The sequence below is a fragment of the Chenopodium album genome, chromosome 5, assembly GCF_948465745.1.
Source record: "Chenopodium album chromosome 5, dcCheAlbu1.1, whole genome shotgun sequence".
NCBI lineage: Eukaryota > Viridiplantae > Streptophyta > Magnoliopsida > Caryophyllales > Amaranthaceae > Chenopodium > Chenopodium album.
The window spans coordinates 76,732,388-76,745,266 of record NC_137838.1 but is presented as its reverse complement, the minus strand read 5'-3'; the positions used below and the strand labels follow the sequence as shown (position 1 = coordinate 76,745,266).

Below are 12,879 nucleotides of genomic sequence, written 5' to 3'. Positions count from 1 at the left end.
TTGGAAATTATATACTCTCTCCGTTTTTAAATACTTGTTCCATTTCTATCTTTTACATTATTCATTTGTCCTACTTTGACTAATATTTGTGATTTATGCATAAAAAAAAATATATAGTCTTGTGGGTACTTGTTGGAATCATCTTAATGAATAGATTATTAATTTTCAATTGTTAGAATTTATACTTATTGATAATTAAATATATTAGTAATAAAAAATTAGCATCGGCATGCGTGTCTAAGAGAAATGGAGCAAGTATTTAAAAACGGATGGAGTATTGACTATTTTCACCTCTCCTTCTAAAATCACAATCCATTCTATTAATGAACACAAAGTCTTATATGTAGCTGGCCACACCGTGTGGCCAGCCACTGTAGGGGTTACTTTGCTAGTGTAATGGGGGTTATTTGGTCAGTATTAAAAGGGTTACTTCGTCCTTGTTATAGAGTTATTCATTCAGTGTTATAGGGGTTACTTTGCTAGTGTAATGGGGGTTACTTGGTCAGTATTAAAGAGGTTAGTTCATCATTGTTATATAGTTACTCAGTCAGTGTTATAAGGGTTACTCGGTCGATATTATATGGGTTAATTAATCAATGTTATAGGGTTACTTTAAGTGGCCACACGGTGTGGCCGGCCGCACATAAGACGGGGCTGATGAATGAAGTATAGAATTCATTCCAACAATAAAACAAATTAAACTACTTTGGACTAGTATGGGTTTAAGATCCATTGCCACAACTTAAGAATGGTAAGGTAAGGAAAAGGGGTTTGGGACTTTGGGTTAGGAGGGAAGATGGCAGGTGCTTAAGATGACAGTCTTGCGCTACTTTTATCATTTCTACTCTTTTATAATTACTAGTTGAGCCATCGCGCGCCACGCGCGCGATAGCCCAATAAACACGGAATGAGTGTGATTAATGTTGTTATTTAATATACGGGCTATACTAATTTAATTTAGCCATTGCATGTAAAGGGTGTTATTATATTTTTTGTTTTTGTGTTTAGACCAAATTTAGATTTAGCTAGGTATATATGTAATGGGAGGTCGTAAAATTTGTAAATACTCGAATCTTATTATTGCCTAAGATAATTTGTAGCAAATCGCTTTCTAAAAATAGAAAAACGACTAACACACGTGTGTATAGATATTGTGCAAATAAGGAAGTCTATGAAAAGGGACTTTCTATTCTTGCATTTTTTAATGTACATGTACAGTGCTAGAATCTAGGAAGTCTGAAAGTTTTCCGTCTTTCAAGATTTTGGTCATTATTGCTTCACTTGCATTTGATTGGTCAATGTGTGTACTTCTATTGCGTGGTGTATAAAGTATAGTCTGCTGCCTTTGTGTCTTTCATTTTTTGTTGAAATCTCTTTTTTTTTCCTTTTTTGTTGTGTCTTAAAAGTTTATCTTGTTCTTTGCTTGATTTTTAATTTCTAAGGCATAGCAATGGCAAGCACCGATAGCACTGCCACCTCTGGCAAAGTATTTTCGCCACCAATTTGGAGACCTAATGAAGCGAAATCAATTGAAGAAAACGTTGCAAGTTTCCGTTTGTACTCTTTGGAAATGGAGATGAAGATGAAGAGGCATTTGGAATTTCTGCAACAAGGGCTTTCAAAGGTTGAAAGCAAAAAAGAAAAAGGTGAATCAAGTAAAAAAAAGGAAACGGGAAGTAGTAAGGAATGACTGTGGAGAATGGCCTGTTATCGTTATTGAATCAGACAATGTTGATGGTGAAATTAATCCTAAGGAAGGAGTTGGTGCAGAAGATGATGGGAAGGAAAGAGACGATGATGATGAGACTGATGAAGATGAAGAGACCAAGGAAGACGACAAAACTGATGAGAATCCACAAAGCAATGTGAATTCTGATTCAGAAAGTGAGAGTGGGGAAAAAGTTGTTGTCAATTCCGATGAATCATCCGAATCAAAAAGCGATAGCTATAATGATGATGATGATTCTGGTCTGGATTCTGATCTTGGGAACCAACAAGAAGGAGATCAAGAAGGAAGTGAAGATTCATCCATGTTCCGTATGAAAATTTCTGATTAATTGCATTCTGTCTGTTCTTGAGGGTTTTTTTGGGGCTAAGATGTAGTAGTGGTAGGATGAACAAAGGGATTGTAAGGGTTTTTGTTTTTTTTTTTTTTTTTTTTTTGTGCTAGGCTATGACTGGTGTTCTAAGGGTTGTTAGTGTGTTTTTTGGGTTGCTAAGCTAGATCTTGGTAATTAGTTACTTAATGGCACTACTTTAATGAATGTAATTAGCAGTGGAGGGTAGTAGATTGTAATTAGTACAAAATAAGCTCTTTCTTTATATATATAAAATTAAGAAGAATTGAACTTGATTATACAATTTTTGTTTGATGTGGTTGTTTATGCGTTAAATTCTGTTTTTCTATAGATATGCTTTATATGAGGTAGTATTTGATGAGTTTACATATATGATTTAAGGTAAAAAATGGAATGGGAAACAAACATATACGATCTTAAAATATATATGCAAATGTATGTAAAAAGAAGTAATTTGATTGATGCACACTAAGCAGCTGAAAGTAAAAAAAAAAAAATTAAAAAAAAAAAAAAGGAAATCAAATAGTAAGGCATAATAATATACCACATTAGTTTGGCATCATAAGTAGGAAATTACTGATTACAATAACAGGAACATTAAGCTAAGTTCTTCTTATACTCTAAATACTTAGTGCTTGAGAAACTCTAATCAAGCACTTAGACAACAAAAGATTAGTCTAATAAGAAGTGTTATATAGGAACAGGTAGTTTAGGAGACCTGTTCCTACATAAAAACATAATGCTTGATTGGTTTTGTAGCTAAGCTTAACCAATCAGACAACAAAAGTTAGGCTCATTGTAACACCCTAGAAATTCCTTTCCGTTAAATACCCATTATACTCTTTTAAAAATACGATTTAGGAATAACTAAGACATTACCGCCACCGTGAAAACGGCTAAGGCAATTATCAAAGATACACAGCGGAAGACTCAAAATTAAAAACCGATTAAACAAGTCAACCCAAGGTCAACCAAACGAAAATAAAGTTTAAAACCAAACGAACAAGTCAAATAAAATCAAACTACAACTTTGAACCATTAAAGGCCCTTATTCAAAAACCGTTCCCAAAACCAAACCTTTGTGTTAGTCCACACAAAATATATCATAAATAAATAAAGCATAAAACACCTTGTAACCTAATGAAAACTAGTAAGATTCACTCTTCTCTCATGCCCCATCATGATCATGCTTTAATACCTGAAAATTTTATCTCTACTTGTTTCCACTACTCTCCATTAAAAATGGATCATCATAGGGCCAAGATAAAGACATGGCCAAATACACAAACACACACAATCAGCAAAGCTGAGTACATAAGCGTAAATTAGCCACACTAACATGCTTTCACCTATCAACACACACTTACCTCATTGCACCTGTTCACAAGCACACACACCAATCAACAAAACACAATGACTAGACACTAATTAATTCATTTTGCATTGATTACGCATCGAACGGGTTTCCACCTCCTAACCTCCCCCAAATAAATTTGAGGTTAACTGACACGGGAGCTAACCGTGCCAGCGACAAAACCACTCAAAGGTGGCGGAATTCCTGCGCATAATAATAAATAAAAAAAAGGAATATACAGCGTCCTGTACTCCATTAGAAGTTATGGTTAAATATAAAACCCCATAACTCCCCCCATTGTTCATACTCAAGGTATATACGTTCCAAGAGTTTTGGTGCGTAATCTCTTTCACTTTACGTTATTTACATGTTATTAGACTTGGTGATGACTCTCAAAGCATAATAAGTCAATCAACAATAATTATTCAATCAAACAAACATACCAATTTAATTCTTGAATAATTAGTGACCACATATTATTTATTGTTGAACCCTTTTTAATTCTACCTCAGTGTCAAAGACACCTTAAACGCATAATGCGCCAAAAATCCTATCCCTCGGTGTTAAAAACACTTTAAGTGCACAAAGGCACCAACATACTATTTATTCCTTGTGTACATAGACACTTATATAGCTCATTCCTCATGCTTAAAGCATCAATAAAAATTATTTGAACCATAATAAAATTCCTTTTCAATATTCCAAACATAATTAAACATGTAGTTTAATTAATCATGCCTTCTAACATGCCATAAATAAAAATGTGGTTCAAACACAACATGCCCAAAATACAATCTTCCAATCTATAACTATCACAAAGAATTCATGCTTCCCAATTCAACCACAAACATCATAAATTCACAATTTCATACATAAACCTTAGCATGATACTACTTGTAATTAATTGAAATCAAACCTAGCATGGTTCTACATCACCAAAATATGCTAAGTACGCGTACGTACCTCAATTAAGCTCTTAAAATGGTCAATTACACTACAACACCTCTCGAACCAAGTCTCCTACATAAAGGGACAATAAACCTATATTAATTACCTTAGTATACACAAATTTCCAGCAACTTTTAAACATTTTAAAACCTCACTAACAAGCTGAAATTTTGGTTTAAAACCTTTAAAACTCTTTCTTTAAGAGAGTAATTAAAACCACAAAGTGAAAACTCAATTATAGTGTTCATATAAAAATTCCAGCATACTTTTTAAGGCTTAAACCCTTTAAAAAAAATCTGAAAATTATATTAAAATCACTTAAAGTATTCTCTACTTATGGGTAATCAACTCCCTTTAATTAATACACAAAAGTAGTATGTAAATAAAAATTCCAGCATTATTCTATTAATAAAAACCCATTAAAATTTCATTAAAACTCCATAAAGATACAATCTTTAAGCTTTATTACCACTTACAATCAATGGGTATATAAAACCCCCAAATCAAATGTGAGTTAGAACCCTAAAAATCAACACTTTAATAATTAAAACCCTAACTTATAATTTTATGAAATATGAAAATAAAACACTTTATTATTTAAAATTTACAATAAATAATCATCAAAACATAATTATGATACTAATCAAACATACTTTGAATAATTAAAACCAAAACCCATAAATAAAATCATCAAAATAGCTAGAATGAAAAGAGGAGAGAAAAGGGAAGAAGGAGGTGACCCGTGGTGGTGGTGGTCGGCTGGTCGCCGGCGGCTGTTGGGCGGCCGGAGGTGGCTGGTGACGTGGCAGGTGTGAGGTGGCGGGTGACGTGGAGGAGCAAAGCTTCCAACTTCTCCTTGCATTGTGAGCAGTTCACGTGAAGCAAGGGAAAAGAAAAGTAAGAACAAGAGAAAGAAAATAAGGAAGAAGGAAAAGAAAAAAAAAGCTTACCCCTTTGACTTTTGTGTGGCAAATTTGAGGATCAAAGGGATATTTATAGAATAGGGTAAATTATAATTATTTGGGCCTCATAAGAAATGGTATGATGGGAAGAATAATTGGCCCAAATAAATAAGTAAATAAAATGATTAGCCTTATAGTGAAAATGGGCTACATTTAGATTAATTAGTTATTGACCCAAAACTTGTTTTATTTATATATTCCAATAATTAAAATAGTTTGACCCAAAATATATTTTATTATTATGAATCATCTTCTTTTAATAGTCTTAATTTTAGTGCAGCTTGATGAAAGGTGTCACATAAATGTCCATCAACTGTTCGCAAATCTTCAAATGACTTAGGATTTCTTACATTGTGCAACAATAGTCTGAGATAGTATCTTTCTCCTTTTGAAGGTCCAACAAATGCCAATCTACCAATGACAATTTTCTTATTTCGTCGTTCATACCAATGTTTGTCAGATGCATCCCAACGATAGTGCTCTGAAAACTCAGTGTACAACCAACCGGTTCCAGATGGTAATGCACAATTCATACGAAAAAACTCTGTAAGACAAGTCCTAGAACGCTTGTCATCTGAAACCACCGATGTAAGCCGTTCATGAGGCCTAAGCTGTATATTCAGTGAATTGGGAAAATGCACAGGAAGAGGCAAAACTGGTGGGTGCATTTCGTATAAGTCAAAACCAAAGAGGCGCCAAGCAGCTTTACAAGGAGAAACCCATCGACCTGATTGATACTGCTGTATTTCATCTTGGACAGGCATAACATCTGTAGACTGAACAACACTAAAAGATATCTTGTCATGACCTTTATACACATATTTGTACAAATATTTGACGGCTTCTATAGTAGAGCACACTTCAACATTTAAGTGACAATCAAAGTATGATGAAAGGTATGGATTATATGGGATCACCCATTTATTATCCATGATTGCTTTGCGGATTGTAACATTCTCTCCTGTGTCTCTTCTTCTATATAATGGATATCCATCACTGCTATTTCTTGTTTCATCACAATGCTGCTTTAGATAACCATACTTACAACGACCACGACTTTCTTTGTGCTTCATGCAAGGACATTCTGGATCCAAATGACCACATGGACCATGCATCATATGTTTTAGCACAATTTTCCTAAGATGCATGTTATCAGTAGATGGTATTTCAGCACAAAAAAACTTATCAAAATCAGCAGGGCATTTGGTTTTATAGTCTTGCTTTAGAATGATTAGAAAATGGGCATGAGGTAAACCTCTTTTTTGAAATTCAATCACATAGATCATTGCTACTACCTCCCCGAACACCTTTTTCTTTTTAATAAAATGCTTTAAAGCAAGAACCTTTGCTCTAAAAATTCTTGCAACTATGTCTGGCCTGTCCTGTGCTTTTTCTCCAACAGCTAGCTCTTGTTTAATTTCAGGCCAATTAGCATTGCAAGTCATTGTAACGAATAAATCAGGCTTACCAAATCGCTGCACCAAAGACATTGCATTTAAGTATCTCTTTTTAAGATCTCGAGGACCACCAATGAATGTTGGAGGCAAGATGACCCTACGACCCACGTTTGCTGCACAGTTTTCACCACAATCAATAGTGTCAAGGATCCCTTGATATAGATCTGCTCTTATCGTTTGTTGATTTCTACGGAAGAAATCTAACCGAGTATTCTCCACTTTGACATACATATCGACTATGTACTGCTGGAAGCATCTTCCTTCTCTTAGCAACATGTTATTTGGTCTGCATTGCAATTTGTATGCATAGTATTCTCTTGCTAAAATGTTTCTATCAGTTTTCGATGAGCCTCCACTTGCACCTACAAATGCAAAGTTTATTAGATTTGTTTTCTAACTTTACAAGCCAGCAAAAATAGGCTACATTACACTAACTAAAATCTCATGTGTAAATATCATAAATCATGTAAACCTTCCCTTTTTGAAAGTATGATTTTTTTTCTTTTGGTTTTTATAACATACTTTTTATGTGTATAGCTTTTTTGCATAATTAAAAGCACAAAATATACGTACGTCTTACTTCTTCTTCTAGTAGGTCTTCTGCAGTATGAATACTGCATGAAGAAACAGGATCGGGTTGTGATTGTAGTTGTTGCCTTCCACCCTGAGACATCTTTTTTAAACCTTGAGTCCACCCACAATCACCATATGGAAAAAGCAGCGGATATTGTAAGGGATCATAGCAGCTGTAATAGTGCATGATTCTATGACACGATTTTTTCCTAGATGAATCGCTGTCAGGTGAATCATCCTCAGGTAAATCATCTTCCAATGAATCATGTTCAGATGGTTCTTTTTTTGCTGTGACCAGAATATGAGGACTTTCAGACTCACTTGAAGACGTATTTTCTGGCCATATGACAGCAACCTCATCAGTGGAAGGAGCATTATAAACACGCTGATCTGGTACAGTTGTCTTATTTATTACAATCTGTGTAGACTCAGTTATTTGGATCTCTCTTAGTGAGCGAAAGAATCTTGCATAAGGATTTACTTTAGTGACTTCCATGAGAATAGCTAACACATCTTCCCTTAGCTCTGGAAAACAGCTTAGTCGTTTCTTTGCTTCAAGCTCTCCATCATAAAAATAGAGCTGCATGTATTTAGGGCCTTCTTTTCCAGGAAGTAGATAAGGAATATAATGATATAGCTGCCCATGTAGTTTAAAAACATAGATCCCTTTTTTGTCTTAGCATCAAATTTTCCACCTAATGATGTAAATGCAAACATATTGTTATATAAACGTATGTATTGCCTGAAATGTTTAGCATCTTCATCCATAGAAGTCAACAGCCTAACAAGCTGTGCAGGATAATAATTTGCAACAATCTTAACTTCACCATCACCACAGCAAAAATGAGTCGTTTCAAAGGCAAATTTGCGTGCCCTACACTTAGAACACTCTGTAGGAGAAGGAAGCTGGTAGGGTTCTGCAGGTAGTTTCTTACCAATTGCTGCATCAGGAAGCCCTGCTTACCACAACATGTTTACAGAATATTTAGACATGTGTATCCTAAAACGAATAGATAATAATGCTTGTATATCTTTATCAAGATAGTGAATACAGATATGAAGTGCCATAAGAATAAAGAAAGACTAAATTACTTGTAACAGGATGCTTGGGTTTGGATATCTTTTCACGCTTTGCAGCAGGCACAGTCTGCATCCTACAAAAAAAAGCGCATCATACGATGCAACTGCTGCAGAAGCTACTCTTTGAAGTATAAAAAGTCTTTATTGCTTTAATTAACAGATTTATATCTAAAATAAAACACTTCCATATATGTATAACTTTGTTTGAACTTATTTTTATGTCCATGTATACCTTTACATTCCATGTTGAGACGCAGATTCTAAACTTTTAAGGCGTTTGGTGTTGTACCCTTTTGAAGATGATGGCTCTCGATAACAAACGATCTACAAGATAGTATTTGAAATTCATAGCTTAGAAAATTAACTTCCAGTGTTATGCTTATTTAAAAAGGAAGAACGATATGTTATAGAACATACTCATATCCAAACAGACTATGATTCTCAGCAGCTATCTTACTGTAACTTTACAGGGAAACGAATTGTAATGCCTAACCTTTCATCAGTCCTGGTTACCAAATATAGCATGCAAAAAATAGGTAAACAAAACCAATTTAGATATTCAATGATTTAAACAATATAGAAACAAACAATTCTAGATTCTGCATAATCTCAGATACCAAAGAATAAGCTAAGCATATCTTATACAAGAAAATATAAAATTAACTCCATTACATAACTTCATCAAATATCATACAAAAGTTTAGCTGCTTAACTGTTTTTAACAAAAGAAGGCCTACACAATGGCACCTGACATAGTCTTATGATAAATCCAGTAACATAATAGTAACCTAGCTACATTAATAATCAAAAGGAGCTAGGTAGCACATCATCAGCATTACTAATTTATAGGAACACACTAATGGTACTTAATTCTTCTTAACAAACTTCACACGCTTAAAACAATCCCCAAGATCCCTGGCACTGGAAACACTGAAGCCATCTTACAACCAGAATCAACAACAGGAGATGTTTCAGCATATATATGCCTTAGAAGGCGCTTCTTGGGAGGCAAATTAAAGCAGGTGGAATAGCCACAGGAACCTGGAATTCTTGTCCAAGTGGAGTAAGACAGTCCTGCTCAATAAGAACAGTAGAAGGTTCCAGATCCTCCTTAATTCCTAACACACGTTCCTCGACACTTAAATAGCTCTCCCTTTCTAGAGTACATAAGATGGCATCAAACCTAGCTGTTGTAACCTTATAATTAGCATCAACTATTACAAGGTTAAAGACATCGCTAAGATAGTCCACAACCTTTCTAGCCAACCTCTGCTTTGCAGCAGCTACAGTCCGGCAATAATCACTAAATAGACACCGAAAACCTATTCCCTCCTTATGAGGCATGACAGTAAACCAAGAAGTGTACTCATCAGGAGAATGCTCAATGGTTTCAATTGGGGTGCACCTTATCTCAACAGTCTTAAAGATAGCCCTTAAAATAACAACAAAGTCTACCACAATCTTCTTATGATTGTCTTCAGCTCCTAAACAAAGGTCCTCATTCATACACACCTTACGTTCTTCCTTTTCAATGCGTTCTAGCTCCTCCTTTTTAAACCAAAACAACTGCCCACAACGATCATACATTTGTTTCCTTAAATAAGTCACATCCTCAATAACTATTTCATATTTTTTCATAAGATCATATACAGCCTTTCTAGTAGCAACTTCACATGACTCTTCTATACTGCTAGTATAGCCACCAATGTAAACAGATGCAATGGGACCGCAGTTTGTCCGAACCACCACACAAGCAATGCTCCCAGGCTCATCAACAAACTGGTAATCTGGATCAGGAAAGTTCAAGTAGTTGGTAATGTTCTTCAAAAGCGGGCAAAATGGCATAACTTCTTCTGTGGGTGGCAAGTCCATGACCTGTAAACATAGGCATAAAATTTTAAAATAGGTCCAAAACACCAACCATCATATACAACCCGAATACAGATGTTTAAATAATTCTTTTTACTTTTCTATAGCACCAAATCAACTCATAATACTGTCCAATATTCTTATAAATAATCCTACACAAACAGGCTAAAATAGCAACAACAAACATACAACATAATACAAGTCACCTGAAATGCCTAAAGGCAGTGACATAGCTGCTTACATAGACTGCAGTAACCTATACCTAGAACAGGACACTTCTTGTGATCCAAAGACCTTTTCTTCTTTCCAAAAAAGAAAGAAATGACAGAAAGTAAATTAAAAAAAAAAACTCTTATCAACATATACCATAATACAATCATGTAAAGCAAGTCCACATTTCTCAATCACATGATTTATCAAAGGCAAAAAAACAAAAAACATATTCTAGTAACAATTTTTAAAAGAACAGAAAGGAAACCAAAATACAGAAAAAAGGAATTACTCTACACTTCAAATGGCATAGCCTTTTCTAAAAAACATATGACATGAAATCAATCACCCAATCAATATAACTTAAACTCCAAACAAATAAGTCTAAAACACCACCCATCATATACAGCCCCAATACATATATTTTAATAATTCTTTTTACCTTTCTATAGCAACAAATCAACCTAGAACACTACCGAATATACAACATAATAAGAGCAACAAATCAACCTAGAACACTACCCAATATTCATATAAATAGTCCTGCAGAAGCAGTTTAAAATAGCAACAACAAACATACAACATAATAAGAGCCACCTGAAATGCTTTAAAGTAGTGACGTAGCTGCATACATAGACAGCCATAACTTATACTCAGAGAACAGGACACTTCTTATGATCCAAAAGCCTTTTCTTCTTTTCAAAAATGAAATAAATGACAGAAAGTTAAAAAAAAAAAGGCTAAAAATCTACACCATAATATAATTATGTAGTACAAGTCCACATTTCTTAGGCACATGATTATCAAAAAAAGAAAATAAGGAGCACATTCTATGAACAATTTTTAAAAGAACAAAAAGAAAACTAGAACACCCAAAAAAGAATTACCCTACACTTCAGATGGCATAGGCTTCTCCCAACAACATATAATATGAAATCAATCAACTCATCACCAATAATTTTAATTCCAAACAACATACACACACCCTAGCAACACATGACATGATTCACATAACAAGATCACACAAGACAAACACTCCTACTTACAACACATAACAAAGCCCGCAAAACATCTAAACTAGCCACCACACCTCATCACAACTTAATAGCACATTTAATGACAAAATCACAAAAAAAAAAAAAAACTAATAGCCCTTTATTTCATACACCTAACAAAAATCGATCCATCAAACACCAACATAAAAAGCATATCCATCCATACTCAAATCATAATGAAATATCTGATATGTCCTTGTCACAGTCCTATAATGTATGGAATTGTCTTTTGTCATGGCTAATCAAGATCTTGGCCCATCAGATTATTGCCAATTGTTGCATATATGATAATAATGTAATAGTTAATAACAAACACATTTATTCCCAGCAACTAATAAAATTTAAGTTACTTGATCTTTCTTTGTTTAGAATTAGTAATGACTTTGCTGTAAGTTTCTAGCACCAAAACAAGAAGAAGTCAAATTGTAAGAAAGAGTGCAAGTGACAGACAGACCACAAACAAGAGGAATTCTCTCTATATATACCCAACTTATGAACACACACAATGAATTTTAAAAATAATTTTTCAGTCACCAAAAAAAGTACAGTTTCAAACAAAATGTCTAGACAATCTCAAAGACTATTGACAGTCAAAGAAACAAAGACAATGCTACACTCTAATAGCCCTTAAAATATGGAAGACCACATATGTGCAAGTAACCATTCTCATTGACCATATTAGCTTCTTCCTCTTGTAATAATTAATCCTCCACACTAACCTACACAACAAAGTCCTTTAATATAATACTTTTCAAGATTAATGATCAGCACTAAATTAGTTACAAATTAGATAATGATTAACCCAAAACCACGTGCACTAAGCTAAACAACAAGGTGCTTTAATATACTACTTTTGAAGACTAATGATTAATATTCAGTCAGCTACGAATTAGTTAATGACTAACCCAAAATCACGTGCATTAATATGCATAACAAAGTGCTCTAATATTAATTTTTCAGATTAATGATCAATACTAAATTAGCTACGAAATAGCTAATGACTAACCCCAAACCACACGTGGTAAACTTGCTAAATGACTTATTAAATGAGTAAGTAAACCCCTTTTTAAATGACTTATTATCAATATGCTCTTTCAAAGCCATCTGTAAAAAAATTGTTAATAAAAAGGAAAACCAAAAAAAGGAAAAAAAATAATAATAAAAGGGAACAAAAAAAACAAAGGCTGAGCATTCCCTTTCTTTTTTTTTTATTTAATTTTTTAATAGCTATTTTTTCGTTTGCTAAGAAAACAAAAATAGCACAGCGTGAGTATTTAAGCATACATATAATTA

The 12,879-nt window shown here is 34.0% G+C and overlaps 1 protein-coding gene and 1 long non-coding RNA gene across 2 annotated transcripts; both read right to left on the bottom strand.

Moving 5' to 3' along the window:
- Positions 1 to 3,008: 3,008 nt before the first annotated feature.
- Positions 3,009 to 5,327, bottom strand: LOC145631141 (uncharacterized). The gene is made up of 3 exons (XR_014112351.1): positions 5,121 to 5,327; positions 4,396 to 4,452; positions 3,009 to 3,304 (listed from the first exon to the last, which is right to left on the bottom strand). It is a non-coding gene; the product is annotated as an uncharacterized LOC145631141 (long non-coding RNA).
- Positions 5,328 to 5,581: 254 nt separating this feature from the next.
- On the bottom strand, positions 5,582 to 7,868 carry LOC145633201 (uncharacterized). Its single transcript, XM_081685474.1, has 2 exons — positions 7,373 to 7,868; positions 5,582 to 7,161 (listed from the first exon to the last, which is right to left on the bottom strand). The coding sequence occupies exons 1-2, from the start codon at positions 7,866 to 7,868 to the stop codon at positions 5,582 to 5,584; spliced, it is 2,076 nt and encodes a 691-aa protein (XP_081541600.1).
- Between the last annotated feature and the right edge of the window lie 5,011 nt (positions 7,869 to 12,879).

Excerpts from the sequence above, each read along its gene's own strand:
- LOC145633201 (XM_081685474.1), bottom strand. The coding sequence starts at position 7,868 with ATGGAAGTCACTAAAGTAAATCCTTATGCAAGATTCTTTCGCTCACTA. Across the intron at positions 7,162-7,372 it reads ACTAGAAGAAGAAGTAAGAC|GTGCAAGTGGAGGCTCATCG; the intron begins GTACGTATATTT and ends TTGCATTTGTAG.